We start from the raw sequence: 23,205 nt of genomic DNA, 5'->3' as shown, positions 1-23,205 counted from the left end.
ACTCGAAATGTATGCACACTAATGAAATAGACGACTGTATTCTATCTATGAGTAATTATTACGTCCGGACACCGAACACGTCCAGAAACCAATAACCACGCGCCACGTCACCTGCAGCTCGGTACCGAGCACTCGGTATGCTCGGTATACGTCCGGATTTCCGGTTTTCGGTCCGGACGTAATAATTTTTCCCTATCAAGACACTCTATCGGGGACCCGAATGCATCAATCATGCAACGGTGAAAGAGGAAGCCAATGTTATTATTACACCTAGAAATATAATTATTAAAGTCACAAATAGGATATATTCTCTTGAGAAATTTATTTGGCCATGGCACCCTTTATTGAATTCCTCATATAAGGTCACATATCAATGCTAAAATATTTTCAAACTCAATCTTAAAATATAAGTAATAAGATATATTACCCCAAATAATTTCCCTAAACATTCAATGTTAAAATTCTAATTTATTATAAAAATATTTTTATAAGAGCTTTCAATTTTAATTTTAAAAATATTAATTTAAATTATGAAAGAGTTTATTTGCTACTATTTGTAATTTTTTTTACAAAATAAAAAATTATTTCTCTTTCACAATAACTTTGAAAACTTGGGCAAATATAAAATTTTAATTTTGAAATAATTTCTACATTTACTCTATATAATTTTTTAAACTTAACAAAATCATCATTTTTTTTAATTCAAATGAATAAAAAAGTGTCTTATTATGTGCTCTAAATGTCTCATGTTCCTATACTTAGAGAAACTTGATTTCTTCATGTGCATGTCAACTAATCCCATGATTCTTAAATCTAAGTTGATCAATTGTCAACACCTAAAAGACTTTAAAAAAATTACAAAAAAAAAACTAAAAGAGATTATTTGATGGAAAAATAATCATTATGATATTGAACAATTCATTAAAAGAATTTGTAGTTGAACTTCACATAAATTTGAAAATTATTTCCTCTGGAACTAAAATCCCTCAAGGGGCACAGAAGATCATGATTTTGTAAGAAGCTGACATTAGACTTTAAAAAATATTGGCAATTGCGCCTAAGGACCCTAAATTAATAATTTTGAAATCCAGCATTTTTCGATCATCATCACTATGACCAACTGGTATATGAGCATATTACCAAGTGGAACTGCTGGAGATAAATCGAAGCCACAGGCCACCATGGCCATGGCCGCTGGTTTGCTAAGCTCATAACCAGCGGCGATGAATATAAACACTCCCTTACAATCGAGAAATTATTTTGTGCGGACACCGGACAGTTCGGAGGCAAATCAGAACTCACCACATCACCCGGTACACAGCAAACGTGTGACGTGATACATTCTGATTCGTCTCCGAACAACCTCCGTATCCGCACAGAATAATTTCACCTGACAACCTGGACGGTTCTACAAGAAAAGCCTGTGTTAAGTTTGAGCAAACTAAAAACTGATGATATGCTATTATTCCTTTCTTGTAAGCTATTACAGTATGAACCAAAAGAACATATAACTTGCAAAAGAAGCAAATCAAGAACCTTTGGCCTGTCTTAATCCTTCTAAAAAAGCTAAGGAAATATGAAGAATCCAAAATAAATTACTCTATGAATGAATTACACTTACTGATTTTTTCCCTTTTTTTGTTTATTTGTTTCTTTAGGTTGCTATCTTATCAAAATGATGGAGTATCAGACCTTTGATCAAATCTGCTGCTCATTATAATATGACGGGCGCGAGCACTCCGATACTGCAAGCGTTGGTGCAGTGCTTCAGACATCTGATCAAAGAACTCAGCATCCCATCTCTGAATCAAAGAGGGATCCTCTGCATAGCAGATGTATATTGATGTGACTGCACTCTCTACAACCACCACTGCCAATCCGACCTGAAACAGCCATACTAAAGCTAAATAACATGCAAATTTGATGAATGCATATAGTATTTTATTTAAATGTTTGAGCTTATGATACATTGATACAGACAATGGAACACAACAAGTATTGGGCATGGCCTTTATATATAATGTTGTATTCAATATATGTATGCCTGTATCTTAAAAAACCTATGATGCACTGACACAGACACGGTGAACATACACGAGACATGCCAATTATTAACAATATAGGACATGGATACATGTTGGACACGGTATTATAGTTTTATATTTTAAAAATTGTGTATAAAATTTGAATAAGTATAATTTTAAAAATAATTTAGAAATAATAAGTCATTTAATTAGAATTTGTGGTTAAAATAATTAATATTAGGATGTCGAGAGTCGGGCATTGATGTCATTTATCATTCATCGAGAGAGGAGATGTCAATGATGTTGAGAGTCGGGCATTGATGTTATGCAGTAAATATTGGGCTTCAATATTAAGAAGGCATTTATCGTCGATGTTGAGAGGGCGTTAGTCATCGATGTTGAGAAGACGTCAGACAAAGATGAGATGCTAAGTTGTGAGTGTAGAAATTGCTAGCATCGAGCGTCAATGTAAAGACGGTGTCAGACTTTGATATGGAGATCGTTTTGAAATATTTTTGTTGTAACGACGTCAGACGTCGATGTTGAGATTACATCGGATATTGTTGTGAAATCAAAATTGTAACCCGCTAAAAAGAAATGAAAATGAGAATATTTGATGAATGGGTTATAAGTACGGCCGATTGATTTGGTGTTGTGGATAGGAAATAAGAAATTTAATTTTTATATTTTAAATAAGTATAAATTTTAAATACAATAATTATATTTAAAAGCATAAAATATTTAAGATACACGTGTCAGGCACGCGTGTCCAATTTATCTTTAATATTTTTTTTAATCAGACACATTTTAGGCGTGTCTGAAATGTGTCGGAGTGTCGGACATGTGTCATGTCGGATACGTGTCAAACACTGCACGCCTCTTTGAGAAGAAGTGTCGGTGCATCATAGTAAAAAACTAAAAGCATGAAATAGTAAATTGACAGATTCAATAAACATAAATGCATACAATTCAATACAATTCTGTCAAATAAATTATTAAAAAAAAGAGAGTTCAAATTAAGGCAATCTAAATAAGTTAATTCTTAAAGTTCTATTTTAGCTCCCTTTCAAAATTAAATGTTTCTTATGCCATCGACTCTTTCATAAATTATGTCACTCTCATACTCGTTACATGTATGTCTGATATATATGTCAATTATTTATTTATTTATTTATTTTAATCAAACATGATGACAATGTGCTTGGTAAATGTCATAAGCGTTTCGTGTTCTGGATATGCCGAACACTGTTACTTTAAGATAACTAAATATTGTGCATCATAGATGTAAACACAGACATATTTAGATGAGAATTTGACTTTTAATGGGACAACGGGAAAAAAAAAATTTATGTAGCCGATCCCACATAATGGGATAAAGGTTTGTTGTATTTGTTATTTTGATTTCACTTCATATCTGGTGTTTTTTTTATGTTTTATATATTATTTAGTCATTAGTACATTAAAAATCTTTATGCAATCTTTTAATTTTGAGGCTTAAGCCTCAAAACGCCTTGAGGCTTATGCCTCGCCTCACAAACCAAAACGTTTCAATACCCGAATACGTAATTTTAAACAATGATCATAACCAAAATTATCTTAGAATATTCTAAGCTAATTTTTTTCTAAAAATTTAGGCTTTATTTTAATTATTTTATTTTAAATTTGTTTGTTCTATTTTATGTAAAATTATCCTTTTGAAGAATTATTAAGATAGTTTGAATAGGATAGGCTTCAATTGAGATTTGATCTTATCTAGTTATCCCTATTCTATAGATGGGGTAGTTTTCTTTTTAATAAAACATTGAACTAAATGAAAAATGAATTGAGATCATAGTTTTCTTGTGACCTCTCTTCTAAGGATTCTCTTCCTTTTAAAGTTCTCCTTATTACTTTCTCTCTCTATCCCTTGTTCCTCTCTCTAGGGCATTAGTTCATCCACTCACCTCCACTCTACCTCTCTGCAAAAAATTAAGGTCCACTATCAAACAAATAGTTATAGCCAAAAATATTCCGGAAGTCGCTATTCATCATTGGATTAGTTCTTCCAATTTCTCCTGATTCCTTTCTTCCTATAGTTTCACACAGTTCAGAATATCTCAAGTAAGAGATATGGAGATTAGGGTTTTCTTAAATTCTGTCGCAGGGAAAACAAAGCATGTTCTTTTTTGCCTTCCAACAAATTCTTGATTCTTTTCTATCAAAAAAATGTCGGAAAACCAAACAAAATATGATGTAAATTGTAAAGGAACTCACCAAAACCATTCCCATCAATATTGCAGTAGAGCCAACCATAAGCACCTCGTCACTCTTTCTGAACCATGTCCATACTCCCGAGCAAGTTCCAGTAACTAATCCACCCAAGATAATTCCCATGAGAAGAACAGCACCTGAACAATCATAGGCAACAAGTGCTTCAATCCCAGTAGACTGGAATAACTCCCAAGCATCTCTAGCTGAGTGGTTGAAGCCCTTTCCATTAACAGCAATCTAAATGATAAAGCAAAAGTTTAGCTGAAGAATCTACTATATCAAAAGTTGTAAGATTGTGTATACTAAAGAGAAATCAAGATTAATAAATGCAAAGACATATAACAAATGAAATAACATACATTCAGAAAAATCATTAGGCTTCCCACTTAGGCTTCGTTTGGGACGGCTTTCTTACTGATTCTTAAAGCAGCTTTCAAGTACAAAAATTTTATTTTTTTTTTAAAAAGCTGCTTTAAGAAGCAGTAATAAAGCCCCAAACGAAGCCTAAATTTATAAACGTTTTGACAGCACATAGCAGCACTTTGATCTACATGATCTGACAGGTACAGCAGTTTTATATATAAATGACTCAGTAGTCAGAATAGAATGCATTTCCTTTCAGCGTGTCCATTCTGTTTTAGAATTAGTGCACCACACCATAGCACGTGCCATTTTTCGTCATTGATTTGTATGCATGAGATCTTGATTAGGTTTGTCATCATTCCCCCATCAAGCACTTTAAGTATACAGTGGTAAATTTCAAATTCAATACAAAATTTGCCATTATATCCTTCACCAGAAACATCAGAGCTAAAGATGGACATCCATGTCTATGGGACTAACTACGACGCTGTCCACAAAAGCAACACATCTTTCTTTCGCCATCGATCTTCCACCGTCTAGGGAAGAGCTCAAGGTGCATTTTTCTAGCATTTTCTTTGGTATGGCCAAATATCTAACAAAGAATTTTCCTACAACATTGACTTGGAGCTGAAAGAAAGTTTTGGATATATATATATATATATAACACTTTTTATTCTTTAAGTTGAATTCTTCTTTAGATGGTTTTGCTGCCTTCTCTTTCTTGTCTTAATTCTTATGCTTTATATATATATAACACTTTTTATTCTTTAACGGGCTGTGGTGGAGATGGTGGTTTTGGGAGGGGCGGTTGGCGGCTGTTAGGCCAAGGCAGCCGGCGGGTTGGGGGAAACAGGGGCTTGAGGTGGAGGAATATGGGAGAGAATTTGGGTGGTGGGAATGACCGGTGGTGGAAACTATGAACGTAGACGGGTGGAAAGGGAATTCTATGCAAGAAGAAAATAAAAGAAAAGAAAGATAAGAGAGCCACAAACCTTGGAACCCACCAAGATTGACGGGTATTGCTTTTGCCCTCACCTTGGGCTCTCCATAGAACTCACACACAGATCTAGGAGAATTGAACTCACCAAGAGATCAAGAAAAAATGAACTCACAAAGAGAACACAAAAGAGGAATTTCATTTTCAATAATCATCCCCTATTACAATAGCTAAAGGCCCTATATATAGGCCACAACATGAGAAAAAAAATTACAAAATTGCCCTTTGGGCCATAACACTCACATATACTAAAATGCAGAAAATAACTCATAATTTAAAATTTTAAATAATGGCCGTCGATTTACGACGCTGCCTGTGACAGATGCGCCAAATCTTCGTACTGATGTCCGCATCAATAACACTTTTTATTCTTTAAGTTGAATTCTTCTTTAGATGGTTTTTCTGCCTTCTCTTTCTTGTCTTAATTCTTATGCTTTATGTTCGTTGCCTCCTCCATACTAGTTTAATTGAGATCAAGGATGAGAACAATGATCATTTGCAATTTGCGAATAATGTCAAGATGTTTATTTCATAAAACTTTGTGTATCCCTAAAATTTACTCCCAAGGGGAACACTTGGCATCAAAGCTTCCTGCTGCACCCCTAAATAATGTCCTTAGTGTTGTCTCAAACAATGCTATTTTTTCACCAATCTTCTACATACCCATCAGTAGGGGTGTCAATTTCGGGTCTCGGGTCACGAGTCAGGTTTGGGTAGGGTTGTCAATTTCGGGTCACTAGTCGGATTCGGGTCGAACCCGAAAATGACCCGGCATAATTCGAGTCAACTCGAACCCGACCCGTTTTTACAAACGGGACGATTTTTCGGACCCGAACCCGACCGGCTTCAGGTTCGGGTCAACCCGACCCAACCCAAGGACACGGCAAAGCCGTGAGCAGCTTCACGGCAACAATGTCTGGCGGCATCGGTGGGCCTTCAGCCGGCATCCGGCGACAACGAGATGCGATAGAGTTCACGCGGGAGTCGCGGGATCGGGTCGAGGTCAACCCGACACGACCTGAATGACCCGGGACAGACAAAAAATTGCTAGTCTTCGGGTCAAAAGCGGGTCAATCTCGGGTTTTCGGGTCAAAAATGATTTTCGAGTCAATTTTGAATTACTGGGTCAGCACGAACCCGATCCGATTTTGAAACGGGTCAATTTGTTGAACCCGAACCCGATCTGTTTCGGGTCCGGTTTGACCCTAACCTGAAATTTTCGAGTCGGGTTTTTGGGTCGTGTCAAATATTGACACCTCTAGCCATCAGGTAGAATTCTCAATGAATTAGCTACCTGAAAATCCCTCAAATTATCTCTATATAGTCATTCATCTTCATATGTGCAATCCACCATGACAAGACATGATAACTTAACTTCGGACGAGCGAAGAAAAAATTTTCATGGTAGATTGGTAGTTATATAATACAAGGTAAGGTCTCCTACTAACTAATCCATGCATCCAACTTCTTAGCATCAATTATTCCAACATTAGTAGTTAGTGATACTTGACGTCACTGCCTAAGATTGCATAGTTCAGAAAGCTGTAGAACTACATGCAAAGGCAAATGTATTAACTTTGAAACTACACGCTTTATGACAGAGCAATGGCAGTTATTCAACTTCCAAAGGATTAAACAATATATTGAAAAATATAAAGCAATAATTAAGCATGGGCAATTGATCACAAGATAAAATTCGGAGCACACAATAATAAAAATAAATCCAAATTTGCTTAATGTGGGGGTTCAAAAGAAATCCCTTGATTCAAAAAATAAGACTAGTCACTATTAAGATCCCCCGCACATACTCATTATATGACTAAGCGGAGAAGCTTTCATAACTTTTAACGATGTCATGATTGAGGGGAGGTTAGAAGGAGAAAGGGTCGGAAGAGAGTTCACCTTCATCAAATTTCTAATCTTGATGTGTGATTCCGTCAAGCTTCTGAACTTGTGCTCTAATGTTCTTTAGGATCAGGGCGATGTTCATCTATGGTTTGCCTTGGGACAAGCACTCCTTGTTGTCGTTGAAGGGTTGCAATGCTCGAGGAGTTGAATGTAGTTGTTCAAGAGAGGAGGATCTACTTCTTCTTCCTTAGGTCTAATATCAAGCATAAGAGAAGAAGTATATAGAGAAGGGGGGGTGGGGGGGGGGGGGTTAACTGGTCGGCATTACAGAAGGGAGGGGAAGTTAATTCCGGATTTTGTGTGTTGTTTGAGGAAGGAAAGCAATTTCCAAAATCTGAAATTTAATTTCAGCTTTAATTGGTGGAGATGAGTGGGAAATTTGAATTTGAATTTCAAAAAAAAAAGATGGATGGGGAGGGGGGCTGCCCAGATAGATGGGGAATTGATGGATTGATTGTCGAGCTTTAATGGACCTCATAATTATAAGAGAAAGAGAGAGAGAGAGAGAGGAGGGGGGCAACCAAGAGAGAAAGGGGAGGGGCCCACATGATTTAATGTAGATTTGAGGGAATTAAGGGGCTTAAATGAGTTGTCAATCTAAGCCAAATTAAATTAAGAAAGAGAATTTAATACAATTATCTCTCTAATTTAAATTCAAATTTAAATGACCTTGATTGGATGAACCTTCCTAAAAAAACTCATCTTATTTAAAAAAGGAATTTCAAATTCAAATTTGAATTAATTGACCTTCCAAATTTACAATGAGTAATTTAAGAAAGTAGTAAATGCTTGGATGAATTTGGATCCAAGGGGAGGGTTGATGGGGCCGGCGGCTTAGGGAAGGCAGGTGGGGCCGGCGGTTGGATGGGGGTCAGCGTAGGGCTTGGGGTGGATTTCAGCCAAGGGAGGAAGGGGAAAGGTGGAGGTTGGCCTAGGGTTTGGGTGGGGAATTTCGGTCAATGGAAAAAAAAGGAGGATAGGTCGGCGGCTATGAGAAAGAAGGAGAATAAGTTGGTGGAGGAGAAGGACCACGAGCCCGAACGCTTCCTGCGGTTGATGGGTAATACGTTACCCTCACCTAGAGACTTCAACTCTCACATGAACTCTCCAGCTCTCAAACACAAAGTGCAGAATTTTCTTCTCATAATAATCATCATCCTCCAAAGAGGAGAAGGGGACTATAAATAGCCAAAATAAAATCACAATTCTAAAGACGAAAGTGCCCCCCGGGTCACATGAACCTACTCCCTCAAGTGAGAGTAAAAACGGAAAAATGCATAAATATACCAAATACAAATAATAACTCAAAAATAAAGTGGTCCAATCATGACCGCAGATCTTATGCTTCTTCTCTGATAAACTTTCCACGATTGGATGTCCTCATCAAAAGCTCTGACTACATCTTCATCCTCTCCAAACATAATTGTATTTGAATAGAAGTAGAAGGAAAATGGTTTAGCCCACAAGTGGCATTTGCGTTTGTTTGCCTCCACATCCACTTCATCTGGGTGGCTACCAGCTCTCCAAGTCCGATTATCTAATCAGTTAGATTTGCATAGAATCATTGATTCCTTTCACATATTCTTTCCCTTATCTCCTTTTCGACTTCCAATAGGTCTCCAGGATAAGCAATTTTCTCTTATCTTCATGGCCCTTCTTGTTCGTACCATATAACAAGAAATAATGCTTTGATACCAACTTGATCTAGTGGCTAACCTGTTAAACATATGGCCTAAGTTGACAATTAAGAGGCTAGGAAAGGGAAGGAGGGTTGCATCCTTTTTCTGGACTACTAGATGATCAAAAAGTAAGCTTTGATATCTCAAGATCGTGTATATCCATTATAAATAACTTCCAATCATTTTTTTTTCTTCTTCTACAAGTTGCATACAGCAAACTTTGCTTCCTGGGTTTGAAAATTCCCTCATTGGATTACTAGTTCATTGTTTTCACAACAGGGAAAAGCTGAAGGAGTAAGAAAGACAACAGCAAGACATGAGTACGCAGCAACAAGATAGCTGTAAGAGAACATCAAGGCAGCAATGGCAGCAAATACAACAGCTGCACAGGGGAACAGCCACTAAAACCCGTAAGAGGTTTTCTTTGGCTCTAAGCTAAGGCGCTGAAAAATGAAGGCAGCATTATCTTAAAGGGGTTCCAACTGATGGTTTGTGCACTCCACCGAGGTACCTTTGATTTCCTGCTACAGGAACTATAGCAGAGATTTATGTTGTAACTAGGCTGGGAGAGTTAAATGAAGATTTTCTCGAGAGAATTTTAGATTAAATTTTTCGGAAAAAAAAAATTAAGCCTTTAAATAGGTAATTACAATAGCTATAAAATTTAATATGCTGCTATAAAAACTCCATAAAAAGAGAAAACTCCATCTACAAAACAAACTAGATGATTTCAAACTAAAAGATAATTTTAACCATAATTATCCTAATCCTGAATTATAAATTTATACAAACTCATCCTCATCCATTATAATTTCACGTTTGATCAAATATTAGCTTTCCAGGTCTTGATCTCTCCCTTAAATGATGTATGATTGATGATCAGATCATGCCTGTGATATCTTAGAAACATTCTCTTTGTTCTCGACTGTGAGATCTAAAAATAAATACCACTAGCATTCTCCATCAAGATATCAAACTATCAAAACTTCAAAGAACATGATCTCTTTAATTTTTCAACAATCTAATGTATAAATCATACTAACAGGCAATCTAAGTGATTATCTATAAGATATGATCATAATATCACTCGAACTCAAATTCAATATCTAGAAAGTAGCTGATGATGACATATGTCAGAGATTCAGACATGTGTATCGTCGGAGGAATCGTAGATCGATGGCTACGATTCAGAGTCTGTATTTTTTATGTATTTTCTATTCTATGTATTATGTTGCATTTGAGTTTTCCCATTTTACCCCTATGGGGAATTGAGTCTATATTGTAGCCCGAGTGCACTATAGTATTTTCGATTTTTCTTTCATTTGGGATTATTTATAGGAGGCCTCTTGTATTGTATTGGGATGATGAATTTGAATGAAATTTTAGTTTTTTTTTTTTTTTGCTTGATCTCTAAGTGAGTTTTTGAGAGGAGAGACCCTATGTGGGTGAGAGCAATACTCGTCAACCTTTGGAGGATTCCAAGGTTCGCTGCTCCAACCTTTTTTTTCTCTTTTACCTCCTCTTCCACCTCCCCTCCTAGCCCACTACCCGCCGGCCACCCTAAACCTCATCGCCTTCCCTCCTCCCAAAACCGAACCCCACCCAACCGCCTCCCCTTGTGCCGTCGGCCTCCCCTTACCCGTCCACCACTGACCCCAGCCAGCCCTCAATGCCGACCTCCCCAAACCCCACAAGCCACTGGCCCTTAATCCACCACCTAAGAATTTTGAATTTCAAAATCATCCTTAATTGCTTTCCTAAATTGCGCCCCCATTAATTTGGAAGGTTGCCTCATTTAGATTCAAATTCAAATTTAAATTCTAAAACTTTCCATATTAATAACGTATCTCTATTAATGACGTATATTAGGAAACCTCCTAAACACATTAAAATCTGAAATCAATTTCAGATTTAATGGCAATCCCCAATTAAATCCTTCCCGGGCCCACATACTAAATAAAACACCCCAAATTCCACCTCATATGGCCGGCCCCCTCTCTATCCCCTTTCTCTCTCCAATTTGCCGCCTATTCCCCCATTAAATCCCCATTAAACTCCCCTTGGCTGCCACCCCAATCAAGTCGCCATTTTGAATTAATTTGATCTCCAAATTAATGTTTCCCTCCTTATAAATCTGGGAATTAATTTCAGATTTTAACCTAGCCCTCCCTACTTCACCCTATCCTCATAACCGTCCCTCCTTCCCCTTCCTCTCCCACGGCCGACCCTCTCTCTCCCAAACCGCCACCCCTTCTCTCCTTACCACCTCAATTCTCCTCGTCCCCACTCAAGGCAAGCATGAATGGCCAATTCGGATAGTGATCCCGGATTCGTAGAAGATTCCACGGACGGACCGACTTCCTTTAATCCAATTCCTTCGATTTCAATCCGGACTTCGACAACTCAGTGGAAGAATACGTGTACCGCATTTTATATCAATTGATCCTTTCAATTGAAGAGCACATCCTTCCGGGCCGCTGGTACGTTGTCAATCATCCACCTACACCTCCTACTTTGGCTACCTTTCCAACGACACTACCCGAGGCTTCTACCGTCTATTGGTGGCATCACTAAAGGTGTTGATTTTTCTTCTCCGTCGAACCCTACCAACTTGAGAAAGAGTGACTATTGGAGCTCAAGATGAACACATCACTTTGTTAACCCGTGGATTGTGTTGAACTAGTCATTACTTTATATTTGTTGTTATTTTAAAGGATTCCCTAACTTTAGTTTGTGATCAATTGTGATGAGGACATCGAAGATCAACGACTACGATCTTGAGTTATTTATATGTACTAGTTTATTTCATATTATTGTTTTTCCCTTTCCTTATGGGTGGTCATGTAGTATTGTAGCCCGAAGGGCATTTTAGTCTTTTATTTCTTTTCTTTTCATGAGGCCAATTTATAGGCTAGTTGTTATGTATTTTGGGATGATGAATATTGATATGAAAATTTTGATTTTGGATCTCTTTGTGAGTTCTAGAGTTCTCTGTGTGAGTTCTCAAGTGAGAAAAGCCTAGGAGAGGCTCCAAGCAATACCCAACAGCCCCTTGGTGGAGCTCTTAGTTTTCTAACCCATATCTTTTCTTCTCCTCTATGATGCACCGACACGGACACGTCGACACGGACACGACACGACACAGACACAGGACACGGAATTTTTTAAAAAGATAGGACACGGGTGCGGCTTGGACACGGCATAATAATTTTTTAATATAATATATAGAAATTAAGGTGACATTATATTAAAAATTACCAGCAATAATTTATGTACACTAAAACTATTATCTAAGAGCGTGTACCTAGTGGTACTGAGCTTGTACCGAGCGGTATTGAGCATATATTGAGCGGTACCGAGCATGTACCAAGCGATACCTAGCGGTACCGAGCATGTACCTAACAATACCTAGCGGTACCGAGCATGTACATTAGCGTCGATGTCATTTATCAGTCACTGAGATAGGAGATGGAAAATATCTTCACTGCCAAAAAGAAATGAAAATGAGAATATTCGATGATTGGGAATTAAGTGCGGACGTTGATTTGGTGTTGTGGATAGGAAATAAGAAATTTAGTTTAAATCCCGCAAAATACAATAAATTATATTTAAAAAAATTCATAAAATATTTAAGATATGCGTGTCGGACACGCGTGTCCAATTTGCATTTAATATTTTTTAATCGGACACGTTTTCGGCGTGTCCGACACGTGTCGGAGGAGTATCGGACAAGTGTCATGTCGGACACGGTGTCGGACATTGCACGCCTCTTTGAGGAGAAGTGTCGGTGCATCATAGCTTCTCCTCTACCGTTTCCCCCACCCACCCGTCGGCACACTTGGCCCCAAGGCCACCGGCCACCTCCACTCACCTCCGGCCTCCAGCCGCCGACCCCAGCCTCCAGCCGCCGATCTTCAGCCACCAGACCTCCAGCTGCCGGCCTCCAGCCGCCGGCCTTTCCCTCTGCCACCACCCACCTGAAATAAACCCTCCTCCATCCCCTCCATTTTCCCTCATTACATTTGATTAGTTTCCTAATTTGGAGAGATCACTTGGAGGGAGTTTCAAATCCAAAATTCAAATTTGAATTAGGAGTTAAATGCCTCCTTAATTTCCTCCCTTCATTAAGGAATTAATCGCAGCTTTAAATCTGAAATTTAAATTCAGATTTAAGGATTAATTCACTTAATTAATTGGGGCCCACTTATTTGAAATGAAACACAATCCCCTCCTCCCCCCTATAGGCCGGCCCACTCATCCCTCTCTCTCATTAATTTTAGCCATTATTACTCCCTTAGTAACTCCCCAAATTAAGCCCCATTCAAATTCAAATGGGATTGATGAATCTTTTCATTCCTTAATGAAAATCACTGAGTTGAACAACTCTCATGTATGAAACATTAGATTAACTTGATTGTTTTCTGATCTCCACTTTTACGCGTGTGATTCGGCCTAAGCTTTTATTTTACCGCTCTTTGGTTTTACTTAGTCGTTTGAAATCACTTTAAAGATTTAATTATTGTGCTCTAAATATTAAGCGTGCAAACTCCTTAATTTACTCATTCTTGCCTGTATGTTTCACATCAGATTGCCTATGCGTAGCTTCTTCATAAGACTTCTGTGAACCTATTTGCGTGAAGTATTAAGATTTAATTTATCATTGCTCAACAATTATTTATTAATACTCGCAAACAATTCCTGGTTTCACATCAGTAGCTCCATCATTATGGTTGCTCAATACTTATGAAAATGTTTGATTCAAGATATTGAAAATGTTTGATTCAAGATATGAAAAATCTTGCTCTAATACTAATTTAGTGTGGCTAAAAAAAGTAACATAATTGAAATTATTTGATTAAGGATTCCATAATTTAAAAAAAAAAAAAACTATATAAGATAAAGTGGGGATTTACTGGCTCAAAGATGACTACTCGCCCATAATATTTGTTTACTCAAAAGGACTCCCTCACCCATGCTTGGGGAATCACTTACATAAACCATAAAAATCACTCTCTTCCTCATTCTTAAAGTCCCCCCCCAAAACCCTTACAGATTCATACCCTTCATAACAACAATAACAAGAAATCTTTATCCCACCATGTGGGGTCGGCAACATGAATCATTTTTTTCTCCATTATGTCCTCTTAAGAGTCAAATTCTCATTTAAATCTAATAAAAAGATCATGTTTAATTTTTTCTAATGAAGTCTTTTTAGGTTTACCTCAATCTTTTTAAAGATAGGTCAGATCTAATACATCTACTCTCCCAAAACAGTCATCATAAGATGACATTTTATGTGACCAAACCATCTAAGGAGACTCGCTTTAATCTTATCTACCACTACAACAAATCCAACTTTTTTATATGTATACTCCTTTCAATTCAATCTCTAAGTGTAAAGCCACTCATCCACCTAGCATCCTCATCTCTACAATACTTCATTTTATGCTTCTCTTTTAATAGCCAACATTCTATGCCATAAAGCATTGCAGATCTCACCACAATCTTATAAAATTTTCCCTTAAGTTTGATGGGTACTTTCTATCACACAACAGGCCTGATGCATTCCTCTACTTCAACCATTCAACTTGAATTCTACTAATAATATTCCCATCTATGTCACCAGAGCTTTGAACAATAAACCCAATATATCTAAAACATGCACTCTTTTTAATGACTTGCTCACTCAATGCCACAATTCCATCACTAAATCTATTACTACTAAAGTTATACTCAATGTGTTCAATTTTAGATCTACTCAAACGAAAAGCATTAGACTCTAAGATTTACCTCCATAATTCAAGTTCGTCATCAACTCCTTCTCTAGACTTATCAACAACAAGAATATCATCAACAAAAAGCATACACCGCTATATATCATCTTGCAAATGTCTAGTAAAAACATTCATGAGTAAAGAAAAAGATATAGGCTTAAAACTAATCCTTGATGTAATTCAATTGAAATAGAAAAATAGTCGGTCAAACAACCTTGTGTTTGAATACAAGTAATAGCCCTTGTATGTATCCTTAGTGACTTAAATATAAGCATTATAAACTCAGTGATGAAGACATCAGAGATCAACGGCTACGATCTTGAGTTATTTATTTATATGCTTTTGTACTAGTTTATTTCATTTTATTGTTTTTCCCTTTATACCCTTATGGATGGTCATGTAGTGTTGTAGCCCGAAGGGCATTTCATTCTTTGTTTTTTTTTTTCTCATGAGGCCTATTTATAGGCTAGCTTTCTTGTATTGAGGGGATGATTGAATGAAAATTTTGCTCTTGTGTTCTATTTGTGAGTTCCTTCTTGAAGATCTCTTAGTGAGTTCTTTTTCCTAGATCTCTGTGTGAGTTCTAGGGAAAGCCCAAGGTGAGGGTGGGAGAAAGCTTCTCTTCTCGAATTGAGAGCATTGTATCCGTGGAAACTTGTAAGTCTTTTAATATTCAAGTTATTGAAGTGTTTGTGAGTGTTTTCATCCAAGAAATTTCGCATTTTTCCATCGTTTTTGGGCTGTTTTGCTTGGATTCCGAAAATTACAAATCAAGGTCCATCAAACTCCTTATAACACTTTTTGGGAAACTTTATCATATGATTTCTCTAAATTAATAATATCACATATAGATCCTCCTTTTTTATATATATAGATCCTCCTTAATCTCCCTATAGTTCTCCATCAAATCTCTCAACAAATTATAGCTTCCATAGTAGATCTACCCAGCATGAACCCAAATTGATTTTGAGAAAAATTAGTATCATGTTGTAAACAATGCTTAATTACATTCTCATAATTTTAATGTCTGACACATTAACTTAATTTTTCTATAATTCGTAAACTCTTGTGCATCATCTTTATACTTAAAAATAGAAACTAACACTCTCCTTCTCCACTCAACTGACATCTTTTTAGTCTTCAAAATAATACTAAAAATTTTAATAAGCCGAAAAATCCTTTGATCACATAAGCCTTTCCACACTTCTATTAGAATATAATCATGTCCTACTATTTTTTCATACTTCATTTTCTTTAAATCTTCTCAAACTTTGATTTTACTAATATGATAAAAATAAAATTTTCTATTTTTATTTAAGGGGCTAAGATCATTAAATTCAATCATACTCTTACAACCTTCATTGAAAAATTTATCAAAATATTTCATCAGCCTACGTTAAATATTCTCTTCTAAGAAAAATATTTTTTTATCTTCATCCTTAATGCACTTAACAAGAACTAAATCTTTACTTCTCTTATCTCTTTGTAAAATACTCTTACAACCTTCATTGAAAAATTTATCAAAATATTTCATCAGCCTACGTTAAATATTCTCTTCTAAGAAAAATATTTTTTTATCTTCATCCTTAATGCACTTAACAAGAACTAAATCTTTACTTCTCTTATCTCTTTGTAAAATCAAAGTTGACATGAACTAAATCTTTACTTTTCTTATCTCTTTGTTTAGCTAACTTATACATACATCTTTCACCCTCCTTAATATCTAATATATTATATAAATCACTTAAAGCTAAATTTTTTGTATCATATGTTGTTTTCTTAGATTCCCTACAGGCCCCTAAATATCTTTCTCAATTTTCTGAACCTTTGCACATAAACTAATTTTTATAATAAAATTTTTTATTTTTTATCTTTTCTTGTATATTTTGATTCCACCACCAACTATTTTTACTACTAAAAGTTTTTTCGTTTGATTCTCGAAGCACGTACTTTATAATATTCTCAATATCACTAGCTACTTTTTCCCAAGTAACATTAACTTTTTATGAACAACCCAATTCTTAAGATCTTGAATCTTATTCCCAAGTAACATGAATCATTTTTCTCCTCTTTGTCCTATTAAGAGAAAACAAAGGAATGATTGTCTTAAATTCATCAATGAACAATGGTTGTAACACATGGCTTCAACTCAAAAAAATATTCATGTGAAAGAAGACATGTAAGACACTAAAGTATAAAATAGTAAAAGTTGACAAACCTGAACATATGCATACTTGTTGAAGAACCGAACTAGTGTCTCGACAAGGTGAAATAGAAAATCAACACAGCAAAGCAAACATTCATTGCTTCCAATCTTTGAACGAATTCCTCTTATCTACATTTTCGAATAAACATATATTGATAAGTACAAGCCTAGAACAGAAGAAACTAGTTAAGAATAAATCTCATCCTGGGTCACTTTTGTGGAAATCAATCCCATTAATGGCTGAAACAAATTCACTGAAACAAAAGAAATACCTCCCATCGCAATGTCCGAATGGCAGCGGTGAAAAGCGAACCATAGCAAATGCTTCCAAAAGAAGTAGTCACAGCAAATCTTAGTGATTTGAGCAATGGTTTTGGAGGCATAGATGCTGAACTTCGATCGCCATGAATGAGAACAAGGAAAACCATGCCAGATACTATAACATGAACTGTATTGCAAAGAACAGCACCAGTCCAGAATAAACTCACAGAAAAAATCTGCAATTTTAAAAAAGAAAGCACTGGACATATAATCTGTGATATGCAAACAGAACAACCAAAAAACTGCATAATATGAACAACTTGACCGCAGAGAAAAAAACTTGCCAGCTCACCACAAGTAGCCACCAGGTTATGCTATCATTCATGCTCGAGGCAATAATTCCAGATACTCCAAATGACCACAAAGCCATCCAACAAAGCATGATGAACAAAAATGCATAGGCTACTCTCATAACTTCAGGAAGATCTCGAACCATCTTTACAGACTTTTGCAATACTAACATTGTAAAGGGAAACCTATCAAAAAACACCACAGTAAACATACTCCAAGATACTGAAAAGTACAGTTATCACGACAAATATAGAAAACAAATAAAACTCTTTAGAATGCATATCAAAGGAACATTTGAACCTAATGTACTATCAGTGATGTGAAACCAATAGGAATTCCATTAGAGATTATAAAGAAAATGATTTAAGCTTTGCAATATAAACTAATGTTTCACAAGATTAGATACTTAGACTTAAGGCTATCAATAATGTAAAGGCAATCAATTACAAGATAGAATAACAATTACTTAAGAATGATCTCAATCATAAAGATAAATTTAGATATTGTAAACAAGAGATCCCACGCTTAACAAATAGAAAAGTCACCTTCAGTTTCCCTCACTCAAGCTCGTCTAGTAAGGATTAGTGGAAAATAATCTTAACAAGCCAAACGATGCCACCAAAGTTGAGAAGACACCTATGGTAGTAGCCCAACGAAAGTTCGCCATAGAGGGAGGAGACGTGGGTGGGTACCAAATAATCCGTCAACGTCCGGGTGGTAGATGCTCTTCAATTGATGACGTCAACATGAATAAGGTGTGATTGACGTAATCTTCTATGGAGTTATCCACTTATGGATTGAGGTCGAAGAAGGTGGATTGATGAATATCCACTAAACTTTGATTGTCGTAGAGGAATCCACAATCACGATCCGGATCGACCATGCACTAGTCAAGGGGATTGTGGATGGAGGGAGGCCTTCTTCTTTCTTTGAGTGTAGTTCATGAGGCAAGAAGGTTTCCAAGATGCGAGAAGGAAGAAGGGCAGCTAAGAGAAGTGGGCTTGCTTTTGTGAAATTAGGGTTTGGGTTTGGAGAGAGCAAGTAATATAAAATCTGAAATTAGCTTCAGATTTTAGCAAAATAGAAAAAAGGGATTTAAGAATTTGAAATTTGAAAATCAAATTCAGGTGGAGGGAGATTAATGAGGAGAGAGGAGGGAGATCCCATGGATGGGGTCGGCGCCTCGGCGGCATGCATGGTGTTGGGAGGAATTTGTGGGAGTAATAAAGATTCCTAATTCATGAAACTAAATTAGGAAGAAAATAATGAGGTCCAATCTAATTTAAAATAAATTAGATTCAATTTAAAAACTTTCCTAATTTAACGTGGTTAATTTAGGAAAGTATTCAAAATTCAATGAATTTCAAATAGAATGAATTCTTTCCCAAATTATGTAGGCTAACTTAGGAAGGTCTTAATGAAGATTGAAATCAACATTAAGAGGGGGGGAAGGTGATGTGGCCGGCGGTGGGCTTGGGAAAGAAGGGGCTTGGCCGGTGGGGGAGAAAGGGAAGGGAGGCCGGCGATCTAATGGGAGGTGGGGAGAGTGGCCAGTGGATGAGGGCTATTTGGCGGCTGTGGGGAAGGGCGGCCGACGGGTGAGGAGGATTAGGGAGGCCGGCGGTGAAGTAAGAGGAGTCGGACCACGAGCCCCGGACACTTCCAGCGACTGGTGGATATTGCTTTGCCCACACCTTCAAACTTTGCCACTCAAGAACTCACAAGCTCTAGAGAGAAAACAAAACTTTTATTTCATTCATCAATATCTCTCATACAAGATGAGGACCTTATATATAGGCTTCCAAACAATTAGAAAAGAAAGATAAGAATGCCCTCAGGACTACAACTCAAACACAAACAGATAAAGGGTACAATCGTCACAACTAATAAAAGAAACACTAATACAAAATAAAAAAAATAAAAAATAAAGACTGCTGATCGAGGCCGTCGCTCTGCGCTGCTTCCGATGATAGACATTCTAGAATCTCCTGCTTATGTCCCATCAAGCAGCTTTTAGAATAAACTTAAATACTTTCAAATTAACTTAATAGCATGACATGAACCAATCAAAATACAGTTTAATAGTTATTTTCTTGTTTTTCAAACCTTCTTAGGAACTATTTATAGTCGATCCTGTACCACTTCAAATCTTAAGCATTTTGGACTTGCCGTCCATATTTATATTTGTTATTAATAATAAATCTTGATAGTGGGATGGGTTTACTGAAATCCATTATTATGATCATTTAACATGGCATCCAATTACCAACCTTGGGCTCATAATGGGATCAAATATATTAGAAATTCCACCACCAAGTGGCATGAAACTAGTAGCCACAAAGCACACAACCGAACAATTCAGCTTAATATGCATGTAAATTAGATAAGAATTGTTTGGATATGCCAAAAAACATATTGGTTATTGAAATAATATAAATGCTGGCAAATAATAAATAAGTTTCTTGAATCATTCCAAAAGATGCTTCAAAATATCACCTAGGCTCAAAAACAGCCATAGATATGATGCAGCTTCGAATTTCAAATAGTATTTCCACTGCTATGTAGAACTTTTATTTTCATAGATGTTGAAAATTATAACATTTAGGGGTGTATATTTGGGTGTTGATAAAAAATTATAGACAACAGAAGGGCCCCTTTTCTTTATTTAGAAACATTAGTGGTTAAAGCCATTAGAACTTACACAGCATACCAGAGAGAAATTTCAATACTTATTATCGTGTTTTCCATAGGTCCATGTAAAGCCCATCACCATCACTAGACTAAGAATTATTCATGAAATTGAAGAACATACAATATTGCTGTTCAAATATTATCTATAACTCTTCTCTGTAAACAAGCATATTTGTTTGTTTCATAAGATATGGTTAAATTTGCAGCAGTCACTTTGAAACAAAAACAAAACTACAGCAGAATCAATGCAGTAACTTTACATTGCACAGATTCTGTCATGGTTAAAGTATTTTTGAAAACAAAAAATAGGCAAATTTCTATATAACATCTAAATCCTGTTTATTTAACACCCATATACTACTATATATGATTAGAGCACCCAAATTTCTAAAAGCATAACAAAATTGGCACCCATATATTTTTTTCTTTTATTAAACTCTCAATGATTTTGAGGTGGTACATGCAAATACATGAGCTTTTTTACCTTGGGAGTTCAATCTGTAAATAAGAATGATTTTGGTGGTATGTATGCAATTTCCCCCCTAAAAAACATACTACAACATGTCCATGATATTCTACATTCTAAATTTATACAAATGTGAATCAATCATGAAAGAACAAGTAAAAATTATACTGCAATTTCACTCAAAACAGTGAAAACAAAATAATAAAGCTTGAAAAACCATTGCAGGAAGTCGTCGAATCAACAACAAAAGCAACCCAAGATTACAATAAAAATATCTCATTTCAAAACTTTTGTAGGTATAGCATGGAATTGGATAACAATTTTATTGGAAACAAGACCATCTTCAAGACATGAAATCAAAATAAAATAGCTTTGGAAGGGAGAAGTGCCTATCTAAACAAAGTATTTTAAAAAAGAAATATCATATAGTATGTCTATTACTTTCTTTTTTTGAAGAAAAACTCTGCTATGGACAATATTAGCAGCACAAGACTAATGTAAAACATACCATTTCAAAACTTTTATAGCTAAATATCCTTTGGTGATTCTCAATTATCAAAGAATTAGATATCTTTACTATTGTTGAAATTTAATAAGACCATCTTCAAGAACAAGAAATCAAAATAAGGATTTATCATTGGAAGGGGGAAGAAAAGTACCTATCCAAAACCGACATCACATAGAGAAATTGCAGGACAGCCCCAACAGCGAAAGCGACCCCCCAGAAGAAATGTTCCCCCCAGAAACAAAGCACGCTGATCACAGCCAAGTAGGTGGTGAGTATATGCACCGACACCTTCATCATCAGGCCAGCCCTTGACCCCAAAGCCAACCACGCCCACGCAAGCGCCGTCCCCACCGCCCCAGCCGCCCCATACATCGGCCAGAACTTCTCCGTTAGTTCCGGTGGAGGTGAGTCGCCGCCGCCAGCGGCGGACGCGGCGTTGGTAATGTTAGTGAACCGGTCGATTTTGAGCCGATCGACCTCCCCAAACCGATTCATGCCGAGCAGGAAAAGTAAAAAGCCGAAGGCGAGAAGGTGGATAACGAAGACGAAGAGCCAGAACACGTCTCTCCACTGCCTCGCTGGCTCCTCCGCCGGCTGCGAGGAGCTACGTATGTCGCTTCCTCTTCCGTCCTGCAACTGCTGCGTCAGCATGGAGAAGCGAAACCCTAGAATACGTACTACAGTTCAAGATCAACGAAGGGGGTCACACTTTTACAGTACCTCTTCTTCTTCCTCGGCAGTGGGCGAGGATCCGCCGCCGTCGGTGTCAAAGAAGACGTCCGGCGGTGGTCGCGCCATCGAGATTCCAGCGGCTCTGATTGATTGGGGAAGAAAGAGAACTGGGCGAATTGGAAAGCCAGAGGGAGTTAAAAATTGAAGCTTTGAATGGAATGAAATGAGCGGAACCGCCTGCAGTTGACAAATGTAGAAGTGGGAGAAATGGGAGAGTGGAGATTTTGGTAGTTATTCGGATTGGTAACTTCCAAGATGCATCTTTTCCTTTTTGTGCGTTTTGGAATTTTGCGCAGGACTGGTTTTCAGGCTCCTGGTGTGGAATTAGTCGGCTTGTTGCCTGGTTGATTTCGCCATATGAGGAGCTGTTGTTGCAGAGTTTTCAAATAAATTTGCTCTGGAAAATGAAAGGGTTATGCACACATTTTGTTGACAAAGTCAATTGAACTTTTTAGGGAACTTTCTAAAAATCTAGTTCTGAGCAGTTAATTAACCTGAAATTCAAAATTAAAATTTTTTTACTCTTTTATATTTTTGAAAAAATATATTTAAAATTTTTTATTTAGATCAAAAATCTTCATTTTAGATTTGGATTTTTTTAAGTATGACATTAATCAAAATTAATTCAAAATCATTAGAACAATGTTCAAAGCAATATTCGATAAAAAATGCGATAAAAATTTGATGAATGTGTTACTATTATTTGAACTTTATATAATAAGAATTAACTTTATCACACAACTCACATTGGTCTGTTAGTTAGGAGTTTAGTCTACCAATTAAGTGGTCTTGGATTTAAGTTTTTGTGTATATGTTGTGTGTGTGAATTTTTCTTAATTGGCAACAACAACAACAACATCAAGCCTTTATCCCACTACGTGGGGTCGGCTACATGAATCTTTTTTCTCCATTGTGTCCTATTAAAAGTCAAATTCTCGTTTAAATCTAATAAAGAAATGTCATTCCTAATATTTTCTAACCAAGTCTTTTTAGGT

General features: G+C 36.5%; 1 protein-coding gene across 1 annotated transcript; it reads right to left on the bottom strand.

Moving 5' to 3' along the window:
* Nucleotides 1–1,426: 1,426 nt before the first annotated feature.
* Nucleotides 1,427–22,619, bottom strand: LOC110112363 (CTL-like protein DDB_G0274487). Its single transcript, XM_020844559.2, has 7 exons — nucleotides 22,199–22,619; nucleotides 21,630–22,108; nucleotides 17,815–17,998; nucleotides 17,474–17,698; nucleotides 17,214–17,330; nucleotides 4,278–4,511; nucleotides 1,427–1,883 (listed from the first exon to the last, which is right to left on the bottom strand). The coding sequence occupies exons 1-7, from the start codon at nucleotides 22,274–22,276 to the stop codon at nucleotides 1,671–1,673; spliced, it is 1,530 nt and encodes a 509-aa protein (XP_020700218.1). The 5' UTR covers nucleotides 22,277–22,619; the 3' UTR covers nucleotides 1,427–1,670.
* Between the last annotated feature and the right edge of the window lie 586 nt (nucleotides 22,620–23,205).

Source organism: Dendrobium catenatum, unplaced genomic scaffold (assembly GCF_001605985.2).
Source record: "Dendrobium catenatum unplaced genomic scaffold, ASM160598v2 fragScaff_scaffold_621, whole genome shotgun sequence".
Classification (NCBI taxonomy): domain Eukaryota; kingdom Viridiplantae; phylum Streptophyta; class Magnoliopsida; order Asparagales; family Orchidaceae; genus Dendrobium; species Dendrobium catenatum.
The sequence above is the reverse complement of the archived record's forward strand: the minus strand, read 5'-3'. Positions and strand labels throughout refer to the sequence as shown.

Coding starts and splice junctions, on each gene's coding strand:
- LOC110112363 (XM_020844559.2), bottom strand. CDS start 22,276: ATGGCGCGACCACCGCCGGACGTCTTCTTTGACACCGACGGCGGCGGA. Junction 17,999..21,629: donor GTGATGTCGGTTTTGGATAG/GTACTTTTCTTC, acceptor GTTTTTTGATAG/GTTTCCCTTTACAATGTTAG. Junction 1,884..4,277: donor TATTGATGGGAATGGTTTTG/GTGAGTTCCTTT, acceptor TGGCTGTTTCAG/GTCGGATTGGCAGTGGTGGT.